The sequence below is a fragment of the Arvicanthis niloticus genome, chromosome 16 (assembly GCF_011762505.2).
Source record: "Arvicanthis niloticus isolate mArvNil1 chromosome 16, mArvNil1.pat.X, whole genome shotgun sequence".
Classification (NCBI taxonomy): Eukaryota; Metazoa; Chordata; class Mammalia; order Rodentia; family Muridae; genus Arvicanthis; species Arvicanthis niloticus.
In genome coordinates this window covers 44729749-44751375 of record NC_047673.1, presented here as the reverse complement: position 1 = coordinate 44751375, position 21627 = coordinate 44729749, and the positions used below count along the sequence as shown (strand labels likewise).

Below are 21627 nucleotides of genomic sequence, written 5' to 3'. Positions count from 1 at the left end.
TGCATATTTCTTCTTTATTGTTTTTCTTAATTGAAAATTGGCAATACAACTACAGAGAGACAGAAAATTTTTATCCTTGCATCCACCTAAGCTCTGAACACACTACCTTGTAATGGTCTATATTCAATACACATTCATGCTTCGTTGTCTGAGTGTCTCTGGGGAAGTCATTTCAAATTAGTGCACCTTCATGTCAACCTGGTTTTGCAAATGTTCCCTTTTCCAGTTCGACCTTAGTATTTCCATTTCTAGGGAGAGCATATACTTTATTCTTTTCTTTTTTATTTGTTTTCCATCTTATACCTTAAATGCTACTTTTATCTAAGTTTACATTTCTGTCTCAGTAGACAGACATTTTATCCCAGTGTCTGCCTCTGTATTTGAATTTCCTAATAATCATTACATACTTGAGAAGTCAGCAACTAACTTTCTTTACAGAGAAAGTCTAATGCAGCATGAGCTCACCTTAAAGTATGTAAGGCAGTCTTGGTTGCCATTGACATTCTGTTCCACATGCATCCAGTCTCCTTAGAGCTGACATAGTGGCATGTGTCACCTTCTCTGATTTTGTAAGATGCTTGTACTGAATGAAAATTTTGCAAACAGTAGCCAAGCATCTGGCCATCTCAGCTTCTATTGGAGGTCCTTAATGAATTCATTTTCCTCTTCATAATCTTCCCCTTCCTTTGTGTGTGTAAGTTTATTTGTGTGTGTTTTTCTGTGTATGTGTCTGTGTGTGAATCCTTGTGTGATGTTTGTGTTTATGTGTGCTTGTCTATGAAAGTATTTATAAAGGCTTGGCATTAATTTTGGAATGTCTTTCTCAATCATTTTGTACATACTTTAATTTATTAACCTCATTTATCTATTAGAATATGTCTGGGGACATGCAAGTGACATAGCATTTTGCCCAAAAATAGAGTAAAATAAAGGAAGATGGCTCTTATCTTCTGACATGCACATTGCAGGAAGAAATTATTCTAGCAGGGTTGAGTTACTGAGCCATCTCACTGCCAACTGTCTTAGTTTTCTGAGAGGTGTTTCTCTTGGTATCTGTAGTTTATACTTTTAGAGAGACTGGGTCACCATAGGGTTTCAGGAAATACTCTTTTAACTACTTCTTATACTTACTGCTGCGATTACAGAAACACACCTGGTATTTCTGTGTTTTATGGGGTGCTGAAAATCTGAACAGAGGCTATCTCACTAGGGCTCAAAGCACTTGTTCTGAGTCATCTCTTCAGCCCTTTTTTGAAATTCAATTCACCAGGATTCTACTTATTAAAGCCAAAAATCTTAACTTTCTTTTAAAATGTGAACCTCTACAATATCAATTTTCTCAATTTAATCATGGTCAAACAACAAGGGTTCAATTTATATTTCCCAAATACACTTAAATTCCTGAACCACCTCTGATTTCTTCTGAGAAGATTCATCTTATCTTCCATCTAAATTTAGTTCTAACTGCAATGTTGTAAAATCAATAAGGCATTTATTTTTAATGTTTTGTTAGTACTTATTAATTATAAAGTATCAGAATCTCAGATATCGCAGTCAGGCTACAGTTTTAGAGACAGCATCTGTTCCAATTTTGCTGGGAGGAACATGGAGATTGAGTTGCACGTTTGCTGCATATTTACTAGGGGACTCATTTCAGCGGTTGTAATTTTAGTTTTTAATTTGGTTGCCTGCTTAGCCCCTGAGACTTCTCAGGAGTCCATGTTAGTTGCCTCTATTGTTCCTGCTGTTAAGTTCATATTCCTTTCAGGGCACTCAATTCTTGCTTCAACTCTTCTATAAATGTCACCAACCACTATGCAATGTTTGATCATGTATATGTGTATGTGTTTCAGTCAGATACTGTCTAGAGCATCTTAGAAGACAGTTACACTAGGCTCTTGTCTGCAACATTAACAGAGTATCACTAGTAATGTCAGGGATTGATTCCTTGCCTACTGGATAGGTTTCTATTTTGGTCATTCCATGTAAGATAATAATAATATTAAAAACCTATGTGTCAGACTTTCTGCTAGGGCAGACTGATAACCAGTCTGTGCCCCTGGAGACACCATATCCTGAACCAGCCTACAAGATCTGCTCTACTCAGATCATTTGGTAAGAACCATCTGGAAGTCCCACAGATGCATCTGGGAACCCAGTTGTCTCAGATTACCATTAATCCTTTACCACCCAACCCCTACCCTCTGCGGAATACCCCTCCCCATTTGCCTGGTCCTTTCTCCTGACGCAGAAATAAACATCATAAAATTTGAAAATCTCTTTGTAAATTAGAACTACATCTTGCATTTCTGAAACTTTTTCCCATCTGTGTCATATAGCCATAAAATGTGAAAATCATACCAAAACTAAAGAACAAACAGAGACAAAAAGAAACGAATGAAAAATTCCAACAAAACCTTGAGGCACAATATGAGTCTATGTTAGTATTTCCTCTAGAGACTGGTGTGAGTCCATTAGGGTGAGTTTTGTAGGTGAGTAAAACTTGTCTGCTTCCATTGTACAATTTATTCTTTGTAGAAAATAAATGACACTGGTTGGTAAAGATGTTTGTAGTATAACTAATTTCAGCCTCTTATCAGCCAAATGTGCTAGTAGAAGACGTTATGAAGAATGAATTTCATCTGCCTTCAGTGACTAGTGGAAGCACTAGAAATGGTGAAGAGTTGAAAAGATATTTTGATCATGATCCTAAATTAGCAATGTCACTGTTAAAAGGACCTGGTTAGACAATATGATACTGGGTCTTTCTTAAAAACCACAAAATATTGGTATTTTTAGAATGGGACATGAAAGCTAGAAGAAATATCTCTGCAAAGACACTGGTGAAGCAGGCATTTATTGCCTTGTATTTCTTGGTCTCATGCAAGTCTCTTGCTTCCCCAGTATGAGTAATCCCTTCAGCTGTGGATATTCAAAGATTCAGGCCATTATTGAAAAGAGATGTGTCAATTCTGTCTTGATAAAACAGCTCAGGTAAGTGAATGGCAATGAAAAATGCAAATCATTTGTTTTTTCTGCCTGTAGAAGCTTATCAGTTCTTCATATCTCCTCTGGCACGAGTCACAGTGTCTGGCCTGTATTGATTCCGGTTTCCTACTCTTCAGTTTTAGTAGAAAGAGGAAGGATCTGCTGCCTCTACATGAAGATGGAAGTTGAAATTTTAATGTAAACTTTACTGAGACTTTCCCTATTGAATGAGAAAGGAGAGATGGCTTCCTCTCAGGTAAATGTATGCATGTTAACTGTTCTTACAGAAGTATTTCATTTTCAGAACTTTCAAATCCTCCCTGTTCTGATGCAAATATACATACCTAGTTTTTCATATGATTCTCAGTATTACCCTTTTGAAAGTTATGTCATTGGTGAGCTAAAAATCAGATGTTCCCTTTTACTAGTCTCCTTAAATTTTTCAGTATAACTTCTATAAATGATAACATAATTTGAAAATACTTAAAAGATTTTCTAATCACAAAAATGTGTTGACATGAGATTAAAATGAATGTATATACTTGATTTTTACTTTGAGTCACTTGGGTCATTATTTGTTTGTGAATAAAGACCCATGTTTCATGAATCATTTATCTTAGGGATTATTGCAATAGTTCTCAGCCTTCCTACTGCTGCACCCACTTAATAGATTTCTTCATGTAGTGCTGACCCAATTATGATTTTTTGAATTAATTTTTATTGGAAATTATATTTACGTTTCAGATGTTATCACCTTTCAACCTTTCTCCCACACCCAGAAACCCTCTATCACATCCCCCCCTCTCTGGCTTCTATGAGGGTCTACCCCCACCCATCCATCCACTCCCACCTCCTGCCCACGAAATTCCCCACACTGGGTTATCCAGCTTTAACAGGACCAGACACTTCTCTCTCACCTGTGTCTGACAAGGCCATCCTCCCCTACATATACAGCTGGAGCCATGGGTCCATATTTATGTGCTCCCAAGCTAGTGGTTTAGACCCTAGGAGCTCTGGTTGGTTGGTAATGTTGCTCGCCCCATGGGGCCTCAAACATCCTCAGTTCCTCCAGTCTTCTCTTTCACTTCTCCGTTGGAAACCCATGATCAGTTCAGTGATTAGCTGTGTGAGCATTACCTCTATATGTCAGACTCTGGCAGACTTCTAAGGAGACAGCTATATCAGGCTCCTGTCATCATGCACTTCCTAGCATCCACATCAGCATCTGCCTTTGGTAAGTGCACAGGAGATGTATATACAGGTGGAGGAGTCTGTGGATGGTCCCTCCTTCAGTTTCTGTCTCATACTTTGTCTCCATATTTGCTCCGATTAATATCTTGTCACTCCTAAGAAGAACTGAACCACTGACACTTTGATCTTCCTTCTTAATGGGCTTCATGTGGTCCTTGAGTGTTTTCTTGGACATTGTGGGTTTGGGGGTAATATTCACTTATCAGTGGGTGCATACCATGTGTGTTATTTTGTAGTTGGGTTACCTCACTCAGGATGATATTTTCTAATTCCATCCATTTGCCTAAGAATTATAATTTTATTTTTAGTGATAATCCAGAAGTGTAATATTGGTACTGCTGTGAATCTTGTTGTAAATATATCTGTTTCCTGGTGGCTTCAGTGACAACTATAGATCATTTAGGTGATTATGACAAATGATTCCCAAAAAGGTCACCAAAATCAGCATCAGTTTCGCTTGAGTTTTGGAACTGTTTAGACTACTGACAACATTCTTTATCTCAGATAATTCATCAAATATATGTTTTAGCTATTGGTACCAAAAATTGTATATTTAACTAACATTTTTTGGCCAATTGACTCAAAGGTCATACTGTTAATTTTAATTTAAGGGTCTACTGACTTTCAAGGATGTGGCTATAGAGTTCTCTATGGAGGAGTGGCAATGTCTGAATTTGGCTCAGAGGGCTTTGTACAGAGATGTCATGTTGGAGAATTACAATAACCTGATATCTGTGGGTAAGAATATTTTTATTCCATAAATTCTACTTCATGTAGAAGTATCTAAAATTCCCATGACTATTTGGTCTACCATCCATTTACTGGTCTTTCTCTTCTTTTTTTGTAAGTATTGATTACACTCCAATTTATAGCTTATATGGTATTTACCTTTATCTTTTATTTATATTTAATGTGCTGATCCATAAATCATATACCTTTTTTGAAAAGGCAATCTGTTGCTTTTATAAGTGAATGTACTTTGGCTACCACAGTTTTCTGTTTTGGATATGTTAATTTTACAATGAAATTCAAAATTTTAGAAAGGATTCAGTATGAAGACTCTAAAAATCTTAGGAAAGAAGTAACTATAAAAAGTCATTCATTTATCTTTTATTCTTTCCATCTCATACACATGTCAAAATCCTGTGCTAGTACATAGTTACATTTAATGGTATATCTTTGTGCTCACTTGAATGTACAGGTGTTGCTGTTTTGGATCCAAATGTAATCCACTGTCTTGAACAAAAGGAAGAACCATGGATTGTTCATAGAGAGATTACAGAAGGAAGAGAACCAGGTAATCTGAAGTGAAAAAATATGCCATGTGGTAATTATAATCCCAAAAGAAATCTAGATGTGACACATGCCTAGAGAAGCTCTACAATAGAAATCATTCCTAAAAGTTTATTTCAGAAGAATGAATGAAAGAAAGAGTATGAACATGAATGGTTTATAATTTTTGCATCATTTTAACTGAACACTGATGTTTTGAAATATACTATGTTATAACTATTTTTAAAAGTAGCCGACTATTTTACGTTTGAATTGCTGCCATTTTTTCTGTTAAGTGTGAATGATCAGTAATGATACTTTATGTTTGAGTGAGTTATTGGTTTAGTCCCCTTTTTAATAGTTTTATAGAGTGTTTTTGTTCATATTTTTCTCTCTTTCAGCTTCTTGCATACCACCTCCACTCTCCATACTAACTTAAACTCGTGATATCTGTAATCATTCTGTCTCTCTATCTCTGACTCTATGTCTATGAATTTTTTGCTCACCCTCTCTTTATCTTTCTTTCAAAAGAAAAACATATTAGAAATAAAAAATGTATACAAACATGGATACTGATTTGTTCTGGCAACTCTTCCTGAACAGAAGGCCTGTTCATTCATAGTATAAAACTTAAAACTTATTTTCCCTCTCTAAGATATTATGTAGTTTAGAGATTTTCTTACCTGGGATGACATTTTCTACCTCTACCCTTCTTAAAGCTGGTGTTTTATCTCCCTTTTACTGGTCTTGTGAACACTGTCTTATTCTCAATGAGTTTACAAGGGCATTGCTCTTGTTGTGTCTAAAAACATGCAGTATATTTAGCATCATTCACCAAATGTGTCCTTAAAATCTGTGTGTCTCATCTTCTGCATAGGTAACTGAGCCTTTATAGGAGGGTGTAATAAAGAAAATTGTCATAACACTAAGAACTTTAAAGTCTCTCAATTACTGAACATTGTTGATAGACATATTAAGGTTCTCCATTGAAGTCTGAGTGATAGAGAGATCTAATGAAAAGGAAGTATAACATTAGGAGTCACATAATTGCTGTTTTTATTTGTACTAATAATAGGAGCTTGATTATAAATTTGAGGATAGCTCTTTATGTCTCTGTGAAATATGGGGTAGAAATATTCATGGAGATTGCATAGAATCTATAGATTATTTTTGTAAGATGGCCATTATTGCTAGGTTAATCCTCTCCTTACATGAGCATGGGAGATCTCTCCATCTTCTGAGATCATCTTTGATTTCTTTCTTCAGAGACTTGACATTCTTCCTGTACAGATCTTTCACTTGCTTGGTTTTGTTGACATCAAGATATTTTATTTTACAAATAATGTGACTCATGTCCAGTGTGTCCTGTTCCTAATTTCTTTTTCAGCCCATTTATCCTTTAAGTAGAGGAAGTCTAGTGATTTGTTTTAGTTAATGTTATATTCAGCTAATAGGCCATATTTATTTATCACATGTAGGCATACTCATGTTGAACATTTGGGGGCAATCATGTATACTATGTAAAAACTCAGGATAGGAAAAACAATTTTCAACAGTAACATAACTTCTGGGGGAATCACCTTCCCTGAACTCAAGCTGTAGTACAGAACAACAGTGATAAATACCACATGGTGGTTGTACAGCAGATGGAGCCATTAAATAGAAATGAAGACCCAGAAATGAACACACAAACTTATGTCACTTGATATTTGACAAAAGAGCCAAAGCTTTTCAATGGAAAAAGACAGCATTTTAAACACATGTTGCTGTTTCAACTGGCAGTTTGCATATACAAAATGCAATTTGATCCATTTTTGTCTCCACTAAACAGCTGTATTCTGGTCCCTAACTAGCTACCTAATTACCATAGATATTGTAAATACAACACACATACCAAAATCTTAAATGCAAACTAAGCACATACAAGAAAACTTGCACTGTTAGTTTTTTGGTTGTTCCTCATTCACATTCATTGTTTTCATTTTTTAAAAATTTTTTATAAAACATAAAATACTGTTGTGTATACAGATTATAAATATTAAATTCAAATGCAATAGATTGTTTTCAGCAACAACAAACCCCAATATAAGAGAGGTTTTACTTAGAGACTCACAAATAAATAAGAGTCATTGCTAGATGGACTCAGGGCACAGTTTTATTTGACCATCAATTTAGATCTAACAACAAGTTTCTTCAAGTTTTTTTCTTTCATGTAGAAACCCAGGATACTTTTTACAATGTCCTTTTTTGTTTTAAGAACTCTCTATGAAAATAATTTTTATTGGATATTTTTTACATTTCAGATATTATCCCCTTTAACCATTTTCCCCCACCCCAAAATCCTCTATCACATCCCCACAAATATCTAGTAAAAAAGTAATTTCAAAAACTAAACAAAAACTCCAAAAGCTTCGTATAGGGATAATGACCAATGTTATCACATATTTATGTCACATATATTATATAGATATATTACATATACTATTATATATTTACAATTGCTGTACTTCATCATCAGAATTTAATCACTGCATCAAAGTAAAATAAAATCATTAATTTAATAATAAAAGAAGAACCCATTATGGGTTTGTTCCAAAATACCTTAGCAAAGATATGTATATCCCATATTAAAATAGATGCAAACACTTACAACCCTTTCCAAAAAATGTTTTCAAATATTCAAAACTGTTTCAAAAGAAGAAATTTAAAATCACTTGCAAACTATGATGTACTATGAATAAGTTTTTACATTCTGGAGATTCAGAGGTAGTTCAGCATATCTTAGTTAATAAATGTAATGAAGTAAGTAAAAAATGCAACATAGAATCTACAATACAATCTCACAGATTCTGAAAAAGACTGATAAAATACAGCAAATTTGCACTATAGTTCGTCAGACTAGGGATAGTAAGGGATTTCTAATATGCCTAGGGCAATAGGTTTCTGCATGGACAAAAGCTTAAACTCATTTCATTAAAATCAGGAACAATAGAAGGATATGCATTACCTGCATTGATATTCGATATATTTCTATAAATCTTATCTAAAACATAAGCCATTGTAATGAATTTGTAGAATACATATAGAAAAGGTGTCAAATTATCATTATTTTTGATAATGATTTTATAAATAAAATTTGATAAATTATTACTTGTACTTTATAAAAAGGTGTCAAATTATCATTATTTTTGATAATGATTTTATAAATAAAATTTGATAAATTATTACTTGTACTTTATAATCAAGTTTTATGTAGTATTATGGTTCTTTTGAAGAGCACTGGTATCCCTAGTATAATTGTAATTTATGAATATATATATGTTTATTTGTCATAAGGATGCCTTATAACATATGTAAAATTTCTACATATTTAAAGTATATCATATGTAAATAAATACAAACATATGTATTTTGTATGATTTTAATTAAATATAAAATAATACATCCAAGTAGCTTGACTAAAATCACCTTTATAATTAGGAGTCAAAAATCTTACTTCATCAGCATTGATCTTTGCCCTACTACAAGTTTATAAAATCTTCTACATGTCCTAGTTTCCATTACCTTCATGTTCTTCATCCCTATCCAACTAGTTATACTTTCCTAATGTGGGTTAGAAAAGTGAGAATTATTTTTCCACCAGACATGATTAGCCAAACAGGTTTTCAAATGCAAGTTGTTCATCAATGAAAAATATATATAATCACAAACAAGAAAATCCAACTCTCAGTGAAGTTTTAAAGTACTTGTAAATACATATAACTAAAAGTACACAAACACACAGACAGGTACACTCACTCACACACATGTAAGTATAAACATATATGTATTACCTAAAGAAGACAAACATGACAATGAGGGTGGTAAACATGGAATGGTCATTGGGACATGCTTGAGGGAAAGAAGAGATGAAAAATGGGATGTATTTCTACTTGAATTAAATTAAATATATATATATATATATATATATATATATATATATATTTCTACCTGAATTGAATTAAATATATATTAATATATATTAATATATATAAGTTATAAATTAATATATATTAATATATATCTGCTAAGTAATTTATTTGTGTAACATCAAAATTGAGCCCCCAACCCTCCAAAGAGTCCATCACTAATATAGGCAATCTTCCATCCCCAACCCCCTTCTATTCTGAGAAGTGAGGAAAATCTCCCAGGTGCAAACACACCATGGCATACCAACTCACTGAAGGACTGCCCCCATCTACTCCAACTGAGGCAAGAGGAAGCAGCCCAGAAGGGGAAACTGAATACACATGTAGGCCTGGAGGTAGATACTTCTGGATACATATCCACCATTAAGAAGCATGTTACCTAGAGTCATTGTCTTAGACTCTATATTTATTTCTTTTTTATTCCAGGAGTTTGGCATACTCTAATGTTACTGCATTCTCTTCCAGCTACAGATTAATATTCACTATCCTGGCTCACCATCATTGGCTCTAAGCACAACTGATTACCCCACTACTTATTTCCTTCTCTATTCTATCTTCTACCCAGTTCACTCCCTGCAACCATGTCCAGTGATTATTTTATTTGCTCGTCAGAGTGAGATTTGGTTATCCTACCTTGACCCTATGTGTTATTTAGATTCTTTGGATATAAGGATTCTAGTGTAGATATCCTGTACTTTATTGCTATTTTTCATTTATAAGTGTGTACATACCTTGAGTTTCTATTTGGACATGTATTACCTCACTCATAAATTATATATATATATATATATATATATATATATATATTAAACATCTGCCTTCAAAATTCATGATATCCTTGTTTGTAAGAGCTATTATTCTATGTGTAAATAAACTACATTTTCTATATCTGTTCTTTGGTTTAGTGACATCAGACACTCAGTTGAAATTTTGATTATTATAAATAAATCTGCTATGAACATAGTAGAGTATATTTCTTTGTGAGATGGTAGAACATCATTGGGTATATTCCTAGGAGAGGGACATCTGTGATGTCAGGTAGAACTATTCCCAATACTCTCAGAAACAACTAGCTGAATTTCCAGAATGGTAATACAATACCAAGGACTACCCTTGGCTTAAAGAAGGGTTCTGAGAGAATGAGTGTCTGGAATTGGCAAAAACAAATGATTGGAAGGCAAATTTTGGGTCCAAACTGACAACCTCTACTTGGTAAAGCTTTTCCAGTCTGCTTCTCTCTAGGTTCTGCTTTCTGTGTGAGGATCTCTTTGTCTATATTCTGTTTGCTAGCCATGCTAAGGGATCTACCTGTCCATGTTCTGCTTGCTTGTGTGTGTGTACCCCATGTATGCTCTCTTATCAGTTCTCTCTTTATGTCCTAAAAGTAGTCTCTTGTAACTCATATCATGCACAAGTCTAGTCTTACATATCAATCTAGTCATTTACTTCAAGTATTTTTTAATCTATATGTAAGCATCCCATCATCCAGCACTTTGATTTTTAGGAGACACTAAGCATATATATTTTCTTAAGGGTTCAAATGCATTCAGATATAGGTCTGCCTTTGTAAAGCTGAGAAGATATACTGGGTTGGGAGGGGCACTGCCATGAAATTTCCATTTTCATAAAGCCTGTTCTTATTCTTGATCTGTCCTAGGCTTATCCAGAACCCAAAAATCTACATACCTTCATAATCACACAGAAATCTTTGTTGTGTGGGATATACTGTGGCCACCACTTTGTAAAGCTATCTATCTCCTTCCTCAGAAATTGTCTAACAAGTTGACTCACAATAAACCTGCTTTTATTACTTTAGATTCATGAAGCCCTCTAATAGTTGATATTGCATTTGTTCTCTTTTCATTGATGAGAAAATATATTTTTTTAAACTTACATATTTAGAACTCTTTTTCATAGCCTTAAAGGTTATCCTGAAGGTCTAAGGGTTTACCATTTTTATAAGACATTGCCATACCAACAACTCCTGGACTTGAGCTGTTTTTAGTTATCATGTATTCATTAACCTCAAAAGTTATGACATTCTTGGAAGAAAATCATCCTCCACTGCTAGTAGGTTCAGAAAATATGTACATTAGTATAAAAGAATAGACCTATACAAGGAGAAGACATTGCTACTACTAAGGACTCACACATGTGCATGGTCCCAGAGGCAGGTACTATGGCACTCTGTCTAAAACAAGGCCACACTAGGTTAAACAGTTCAAGTTTCTACATCCAATCACAATGGAAGAGTGCATTCCATGCTCCACATCCTTGTCATTAAGTGTTCTTGCTTGAGTTATTGGTCATAGCCATTCTGATGTGTATAAGGTAAAATCTCCGAATGCTTTTGATTTACATTACTATGATTACAATAGATATTATGCATTTCTTTAAATCTCTCTCAGCCAATAGAGAATCCTCTATTAAGAGTTCTCTGTTTAACTCTTTACTCCAATTTTAATTGGATTGTTCAGTTTCTTGTTATCTAATTTTTTGAGTTCATTATATTTTTGGATATGAGTCGTCTGTCAGATGTAGGGGTAGTGTATTTTTCCCAGTTTATAGTCTAGCATTTCATTCTATAGATGACATTGTTTCCCTTGAAGTCATTTTTTAATTTTAGGAGATTCCAGTTATAAATTGTTGACCTTAGAGCTTGAATGACTGCTATTATCTTCAATATGTTGCCTACTGAACCATTGCATTCAGGTCTATTCCCCACAGTGATGGTTTGTATTTGCTTTGGTTAAGGAGTAGCTCTATTAGGAGAGGAGTTTTAGCCATGTTCAAGAATGAGTTTCAGTCTGGACATCGGGTTTAATACCCTAGTTCTAGCTGCCTGGAATTCAGTTGTCTCTTATTTGCTGCAGATGAAGATGTAGAATGCTCAGTTCCTCCTGAACCTTGCCTTCCTGGATGATGCCATAAACTAGCCTTTATGATAAAGGATTGAACTGCTCTGTACTTGAGTTTCTATTGTATGTTCTCAGCTTGAAATTGTCTCTTCCATCTGTTATATCATGTTGATGATGCTTGTGGCTAGAACTTACTTTTCTAGGTTTTCTGTCTCTATTTTGACTCTGTTTCTGTATTCTTCAGTGTTCCTATTTCCCTTTTCATATCATAATGTTTTTATTTACTTTATCTATTTGATTATATTGTCCTGTACTTCTTCATATTAATTTTCTTTCTCATTATAGGTGTGTACTTGTTTAATTAAATTTTCTGTAATTTTTATGTGAATCTCGGTAAATATATTTTATTCATTTATTTTAAAAAGGCCTCCATCATCTTCATAAGATTAGATTTAAAGTAATTTTCTTGCACTTCAGGATTTCTCAGGAATAAAGAGCTTAGTGTTATATGATAGATAGGCTTTAGTAGTGCCATTTGCACTAAAGTTTTTAATTATGTTATTTCCTAGTTTGTAGGCAATTTTGAAGTCTCTGGTGTTCAAAGACCTGGTAATCCCTGATAGCTATTGGACTCTGCCACTACAGGTCCAACTGGAAGTTCCTCATAGTCCCAGGCTTCTGGGATTTTAAGAAGACAAGCTTAGCCATAGGTGGCAGCAGGCTTTCAGGGTTGTAGGCAATGAAAATAATCCCAGATATGTTCAGAATTCTGTTTGTCCATGACGTAGCTATGCCTCAAATAGAGCATTCAGAGCTTGTGGTTACTGAGGGCAGCAGTAATCTTGAACTGCGTGTAGTGCTATAGACTGGAAGATGCAGCACAGATTGGGTGGGACAGACATCATGGGTGCCCCTTTCCAGAGAATACTAGAGGGAGAGGATTGGGAATCTCACCTGGTTATATTGGAAGGCATCATGCCTCCAGGGAAGCAGGCAGAGCTTTGGCACAGGGAATGAAGCTCAGATTTTTGGATTCTGAAATTATATTTTAAATAATGTGTAAATATTCAAATATCAAGTCAAGAAATTCCTACTTAATTCTAAAGAAACTTTTACATAGCAATATGGTTGAAAAATGAATTTATGCACATAATGACTTTTATCATGTTGAAGAATTATAAAGTTCTTCTGGATTTACCTGTCTCAGTGAATATTTTATAACATATGAGAAAATTATTAAATTCTTTATTCTCATGTGCTAGACACATATTGTAACACATATACTTACAATTTTATTATGTATCATTTCATATTTTTAAAAATTTTGACTATATTCTATTTTTAACTTACTTTTATTTTTTTTTACTTGCTCACTTTGCATGTGGCTCATTGGCTCACTCCCAGTCAAACCCTCATACAATCTTTTTGCCATTTTCTATTTCCTTCTACTTTGAGTCGGGAGTGGTTCCCTGTGTTTACCCTGAAGATGAAGTTTCAATTTTATCCCAGGTAGGTGCTTACTCACTCACTAAGGCCATAAGCCCAGAGAACACAGCCAGGATAGTAGAACATATATCATGTACAGAAAACAGCTTTTATGAAAGCCTCCATTCTTATTACCCACATGATGGTTAAGCTGCACACCTGCTACATATATGTCTAGATCCAGTCCATGCATATTCTCTGGTTGGTGGTTTAGAATCTTATGTCCCCCAAAGGTCAATGTTAGTTGAATCTGTTGGTCTTCCTATGAAGTTTCTTTCACCTTCATGGCCCACAATCCTACTTCTTATTCTTCCTTAAGAAAGTCAAGCTGCATCCACTGTTTTTCTGCAGTTGTCTCTATCTGTCTGAGTGAGCAGCTGTGTGGAGCCTCTCAGAAGTAACATGTTTCTGTCTGCAAGCATAACACAGTATTATTAATAATGGAAAAGATGTTGCTTGCACATGGGATGGATTCAATTTCATTCAGGTTTTGTGTGGATATTCCCTTAGTCTCTGCTCCATCACCAGTGTCAGAATTTCTTGAGAGCAGGATAAATTTTTAATTGAAATGTTTCTGGGTATGTAGGTGTCTCTATCACTCTATTGAGGTTCCTGACAGGCTAGAGAAGGTTGCCTCTTCAGGTTGCACATCTGCAATATATTCAGTCATAACTAAGGTCACCTGTGGGGAAGAAATCTCACGGGGGCGGGGGGAGGAGGGAGTCCGGTGGTGGGGCATCAGCGGTCCAGCAGTGGGTCCAGGGCGTGCTTCCCACACTTCCAGCCAGGGGTCCCACATTCACACAGCTGCCACGAGATGGTGGCTGCGGCAGCGGCAGCGGCTGCAGTTTGAGGTTCCAAAGGCTGTGAATCTGGCAGCAAGACCAGGGGACATGTGGAGTCTGGTTTTCCAAAGCTTTATTGTTCATGGCATGTTGAGTGGGTATAGATGGTATGCACTTTCTCCTTTCCCAAAAGCCAGGGGAGCCTGATTTTATAGGGAGGGGAAAGGGGGAGTGAATAACTTAATTAGCTATGCCCCTGGCCTTTTGATAACTCAATATTTAAATCTCTGTAGGTGGAGACTTGTTAATCATGCCCTCTACCTGTGTCTTACGTGATTGATGGGCACAGGTTAAATGGAGTTACCTCATCCAAGGCCCAACAGTCACCTCCATTGATTCATTGGTTTCTACCTTATAATGGATAATCGTCCCATATTCAAGATATCCTCCATCTCTGACCTTGCCTAGTTGCAGATTTCAATTAATTTTCACAAGCCTCTAGCCTTCTCTCCTGTCCTTCTCTACACATGATCCTAAAACCCTCTTTGCACTCCCTTACCCACCCACTTCTCCCAATTCACTTTTCTCCCTCTGACTATTATGGCTATTTTATTCTACTTTCTAAATGAAATTCAAGCTTCCTTGGTTGCATATTCATCAAGTGTAGGTTCTCTTTGTCTTAGCAGTGTAGAATGGTACATATATTTTATGGCTAATATCTATTTTAACTAACTACATACCATGCATGTCATTTTGTGACTGGGTTACATCAAACAGGATGAAAGTATGAAACTCTATCCATTTGCTTGCCAAATTCATGAATTCTTTGCTATTGGAACTGAATATTATTATGTTGTGTAAATGTACCACATTTTCTTTACCAACAATTCAGATTATCTTTCTATGTATGTTGTTTATAATTTTTGGCTTTTACAAATAAACTGCTATGAACATAGTTGATCAAATGTTTTTATGGGATGATAGTGAACTTAAGATTTTATCATATATTATTCCTTATTTTTTTTATAAATATTCTCTCTATTTTTTTAATATATTGCTTACTCTTGCATTATCATTCAGTCATAAATGAAGTATTGTACATCTTCATTTCTATCATTTTATCATTGGAAAGGTGATTTGTTTCCATATTGATATTTCACTTTCACAGAGGGAATATTTAATTAATGGCTGACAGTTATCACAATTGTGTTTCAAGTTATACTGTTTTAATGAATAATAAATTATGACATTCATAATATAAAATATATGACATATTTCATAAAATATCTTCTAATATTTATTATGTTTTAAGTTCATTGCAGAATCTATACTGGAGAGAAACCTTACAAATGTAATGAATGTGGCAAATCATTTGCACGGAACTCACAACTTCAAGTTCACTACAGGATCCATACAGGAGAGAAACCTTACAAATGTAATGAATGTGGCAAATCTTTTACTCAGAATTCACACCTTCATGTTCATCAAAGAATCCATACAGGAGAAAAACCTTACAAATGTAATGAATGTGGCAAATCTTTTACACAGAACTCAGAACTTAAAATTCACCAAAGAATTCATACAGGAGAAAAACCTTACAAGTGTAATGAATGTGGCAAATCATTTGCAGGGAACTCAACACTTCAAGTTCACTACAGGATCCATACAGGAGAAAAACCTTACAAATGTAATCAATGTGGCAAATCTTTTATTCAGAATTCACACCTTCAAGTTCATCAAAGAATCCATACAGGAGAAAAACCTTACAAATGTAATGAATGTGGCAAATCTTTTACACAGAACTCAGAACTTAAAATTCACCAAAGAATTCATACAGGAGAAAAACCTTACAAGTGTAATGAATGTGGCAAATCATTTGCAGGGAACTCACCACTTCAAGTTCACTACAGGATCCATAGAGGAGAGAAACCTTACAAATGTAATCAATGTGGCAAATCTTTTACACAGAACTCAGACCGTAACATTCACCAAAGAATTCATACAGGAGAAAAACCTTACAAATGTAATGAATGTGGCAAATCATTTGCACAGAACTCACAACTTCAAGTACACTACAGGATCCATACAGGAGAAAAACCTTACAAATGTAATGAGTGTGGCAAATCTTTTGCTCAGAGTTCACACCTTCAAGTTCATCAAAGAATCCATACATGAGAAAATCTTTACAAATGTAATGATGTGGCAATTCTTTTTACAGAGAACTCAAGCCCTCAAGTTCACCACAGAATACATACATGCCCAAAAGGCATATTTTAATCATATTCTGTAACTCCATCAAAACAAAATATGAAGATTATTTCAGCCAGAATTAATCTGACATCATTCATAATGGTATAGTATTCTTTTTCAAACTCAAAAAGGAAATAAGTGTAAGGATTTATAATTATTACCAGAATGGTATTAATTTCTATCCTAATACAAATATGTTGCTTAATGTCCATATAGTTTAGTTTGGGAGAATATTGGCATTTGTGTGATATATTCTCTGTGAAGATTATTGTGCTCTTACCTTTTGAATTTTTGATAGAGTAATTTTTAATCTCTAACTAATCTCATATTTTTCACATTTTTTAATAAATGCATTACCACTGTCTTCTATTACTATTGCCTTGGTGTGATACCTGTTTATTTTATGCTGTGGTGGTATCATTCAGCTCATTCAGTTTCTTATAGTTAATGCCAACAGAAACATTGGCAAAAGATAAATTTGATTGCTTTAGACAAATTCCAAAAAAAAAAAAAATTAGAAGGTAATATATGGTGAGCAGAGAAAACATGAGGTTTCCAGAGTGCATGCTTGCTTGTGTAGTTGTGTGTGTGTGTGTGTGCCTGTGTGCATGTGTCTGTTTATGTGTGTGAGTGTTGTGGACAAAATTACTTGTAAAACAAAGTACATGATTTCTGGTCTAGGGCAAAATTGTAAATGGACCCACTGTGTGGGTTGAGGGTTGAATCTTTAAGAAGACAAATCTTATTCTCATCAAAACATTAAAATACTTGGGTTGTTCTGAATAATATCTATGATAGAATTCTCACAAGTTTTGATGAAATTCCATGAGGTCACAATTGGATGATGAAATGGAAAAGGCCTCATTTACTTACTGCAAATGACAATATATTTTGTACTTGAGTCTCTGTTAGCAACTTTGGATATCAAACAAGGTGTACAAGGATAGTTAGGCCATTTGCATTTCACATTTATTGTGAACAGAGCAGTGGTTAACAGGGCTAAACAAATATATATGGAGTAGGATAGTGAGTTTTTCATCGAGATGCCGAGAAGTGGTACACATCTGGGTCACATGGTACTGTTTTGAGAATTCTCCACCTTGATTTCCATAGTGGCTGTGATAGTTTACAGTCATGAATGTAGTTTCTTGTATCAGTTTTGCATTTTCTTTTTTTTTCATTATTGGATATTATATTTACATTTCAGATGTTATCACCTTTCACCGTTTCTCCCACACCCAGAAATCCTGTATCACATCGCCCCTCCTCCTGCTTCTATGAGGCTGTGCCCCCACCCAACCACCCACTCCCACCTCCCACCCTTGAATCACCCCCCCCCCCAACTGGGTCATCCAGTCTTCACAGGACCAGGGACTTCTCTCTCACTTATGCCTGACAAGGCCAACCTTACCTACATATACAGATAGAGTCATGGGTTCCTCCCTATGTGCTCCCAGGCTGTTGTTTTAGACCCTGGGGAGCTCTGGTTGGTTGTCCTCATGAAGCTGCAAACCCTTCAAGCTCATTCAGTCTTTTCTTTATCTCCTCCATTGGGAACCCTTTGAGCAGATCAATGGTTAGCAGTGAGCATCTGCCTCTTAATATATCAGATTCTGGCAAACTGCTAAGGAGACAGCTATATCAGGCTTCTGTCAGTATGCACTTTCTGACATCCACATTAGCATCTACCTTTGGTGACTGCACATGGGATGGATACCCAGGTGGAAAGGTCTACAGAAGGCCACTCCTTCAGTTTCTGTTACACACTTTGGCTAAATATTTGCTTTCTTGAGAATTTTGTTATTCCTTCTAAGTAGGATGGAGGCACCCACACTTTGTCTTCCTTCTTCATGAGCTTCATGTGGTCTGTGAGTTGAATCTTGGCTATTTCAAGATTTTGGGCTAATATCCACTTATCAGTGAGTAAATACCGTGTGTGTTCTTTTGTGATTGGATTACCTCAGTCAGGATGATATTTTCTAGTTCCATCCATTTACCTAAAACTTCTCAAACTCATTGTTCTCAATAGTTGAGTAATACTCCATTGTGTAAATGTACCACATTTTTTGTATGCATTCCTCTGTTGAAGGACATCTGGGTTCCTTCCAGCTTCTGGCTATTATAAATAAGGCTGCAATGAACATAGTATGTCCATGTTATGTGTTGGTGCATGCTCTGGGTATATGCCCAGGAGTAGAATAGTGGGGGCCTCAGGTAATGTGATGTCGAGTTTTCTGAGGAATCATGAGACTGATTTCAAGAGTGGTTGTACCAGCTTGCAATCCCACCAACAATGGAGGAGTGTTCCTCTTTCTCCACATCCTCACCAGCATCTATTATCATCTGCGTTTACCATACTTATATTTAATTTTATGTCTGTAAGTACATCAATGTATCAATAACAGTGTGAGTCATTGGGGCCTCCTCTTGTCATGGATCCCAATTTGGGCCACTCACTGGACTTATTTTCCCTCAGTGTATTCTTCATTTTTGTCCCTGTAGTTCTTTTAGGCAGGAACAATTCTGGGTCAAAGTTTTGACTGTGGGGGCACAAAAGCCTTAATTTTGATTGCAAAAATCAGGAAACAACCCAGATATCCCACAAAAAGAATGGATAAAAAATGGGTTTTATTTACAAAATGGGATATTATTCAGATATAAAAGACAAGGAAATCATGAGTTTTGCCAACAAATGGATAAAAGTACAAAATATCATTCAGAATGTGGTAATTCATTCATATAAGCACATGCATGGTATATACTCACTAATAAATGGATATTAACCAAAATAGTACAGAATACCTAAGATAAAATCCTCAGAACTCAAAACAGTGAACAAATCAAAGGGATTAAATAAAGGTGCTTCCCACAATTATAGTCAATTCGGGATTTCTGACGGGGTTGAAAACTTATAGCTATTTACCTTGAGAGAAAAGATCTGAGTGTATGGTCGTCAGCTGACATTCATCCTAAAGCCAGGTTCAGAACTAAATGTTTTAGTTAGGAGAGATGACAGAGGTGCTGGTAGGTCAACAAAAGGATGGACTAGGTATTAGGACTATCTTGTACCTCACTGGTACAAATTGCCATAATTATGCTCTAATTGTATTTTGAGAGAAAAGTTTCCTTTTAACAGGAAGGGTGATGTGTAGGAGGAGCTAAGGTGGGAGGAGTACTGAGAGGAAGAAAAGGAGTAAGAAGAGGAGAAGAAGAAGGAGAGGAGAAGCTAGGTGATAAAAGAGAGATAGAGGGGGGAGACAGGGAAGCAGATGTTCATGAATCTCCACCAGTCAAAGATAGTAGATATATCTAGGTTGGGTAGTGGGTTACACCTCTGATTGAACAGTACCAAACTTATAAAGCCTATGATTAACATTTTTTTAAAAAATGTATAAATGCAAAAAGGAAAAGGGGGCATGGGATAGGGGTTTTCTAAGGGGGGTAATGGGGAAAGGGGATGGCATCTGAACTGTAAATGAAAGATCTAATAAAAAAATATATAACAAAAAAAAGAGCATGGTAGGAAATTGAATCAAATAAACTTTACTCAGTTAATATCACAGTGAGATTTTTGGCACCTACACAGGTGCTTTCTACAGATAAACTAATAAGAAAAGAGTAATACTTGTGAAAGATGTTAATTTATTCTTGACCATGTTACCAATTGAAGGTTTTCTTCTGTAGAAGGTTGGAGCTTAGTATTGGGGAAATACTGTAATTAGTGTTAATAATTCATAGCTGACAATAGACATCATCTCTTAAATTTTTATGTAGATGGAAATTATGTATAACATAAATATTTAGAAAATGGATAGGCCAGCCTGTCAGCATCTGTACTGTATAAACCAATATCCTATCACAATACAGAATTAAATCTGTTTATTGAAATTAAAAATAAATAAATAAATAAATAAATAAATAAATAAAGGTGCAATAATCCTATTAGGAAGAGGGAAGAAAGTAATCATATGGGGCAGAGGGATGTAGGATAATGGGTGGAAGAGTGGAGAGGGAGGGATAAAGAGGAGCAATATCAGGTATTTGGAGGTAAGATTATTGCCATGGGAACAAGCAGCAGAATGGAAGTGGGCAACTTTGGTTGTTAGGAGTTAGGGGAACCCTCTAAAATGTGTCAGAGACCTGGGAGATGAGAGAACTGTAGGACTTGAAGGAACGGACCTTATGTGGAATGCAAAAGAGTGGGGAGAGGAAACTTGTGAAGTCCATCTCCAGTAGAATTTTAGAACATCTAGTAGAGAGTTAGGTTTGCCATCTCACAATTAAAACTCTGACCCAGAATTGTTCCTATCTGAAACAACTGCAGTGACAAAAGTGAAGAAGAGTTTAAGGGATAAAAATTTCAGAATATGCCAAAAATTGAGATCCATTTCAAAGGGAGGATCCAAGACATGAAACTATTGCTGATGCTATGGTGTGCTAACAGACAGGAACTTATCAGTCCTGCCCTCCCAGAGGCCCAACAAGCAGCTGACCTAGATACAGGGAGATAATTACATTCAACCAATGAACAGAAGTGGGGCAGCTCTGTGGTTGAATTAAGTAAAGGCTGGAAGAATTTATAGAGGGTCAACCCATAGGAAGACCAGCAGTCTCAGCTAATCTGAATCCCTGAGATTATCTCTCAGGCACTGAACCACCAACCAGGCAGAATACACTAGCTGACCCATGGACACTGACACATATACAGCAGAGAACTGCCTAGTCTAGCCTCAGTAAGTTAAGACATACCTAAATTTTGAGAGAATTGGC

At 35.5% G+C, this 21627-nt stretch overlaps 1 protein-coding gene across 1 annotated transcript in view; it reads left to right on the top strand.

Annotated features, from left to right (window-relative positions):
- LOC117721305 (uncharacterized) overlaps positions 1-16884 on the top strand; it is a 385095-nt gene extending 368211 nt beyond the window's left edge. Inside the window, 1 exon segment of the mRNA XM_076913726.1 lies at positions 15944-16884. Within this exon segment, the coding sequence (XP_076769841.1) occupies positions 15944-16884 (941 nt within the window).
- Positions 16885-21627: the final 4743 nt, after the last annotated feature.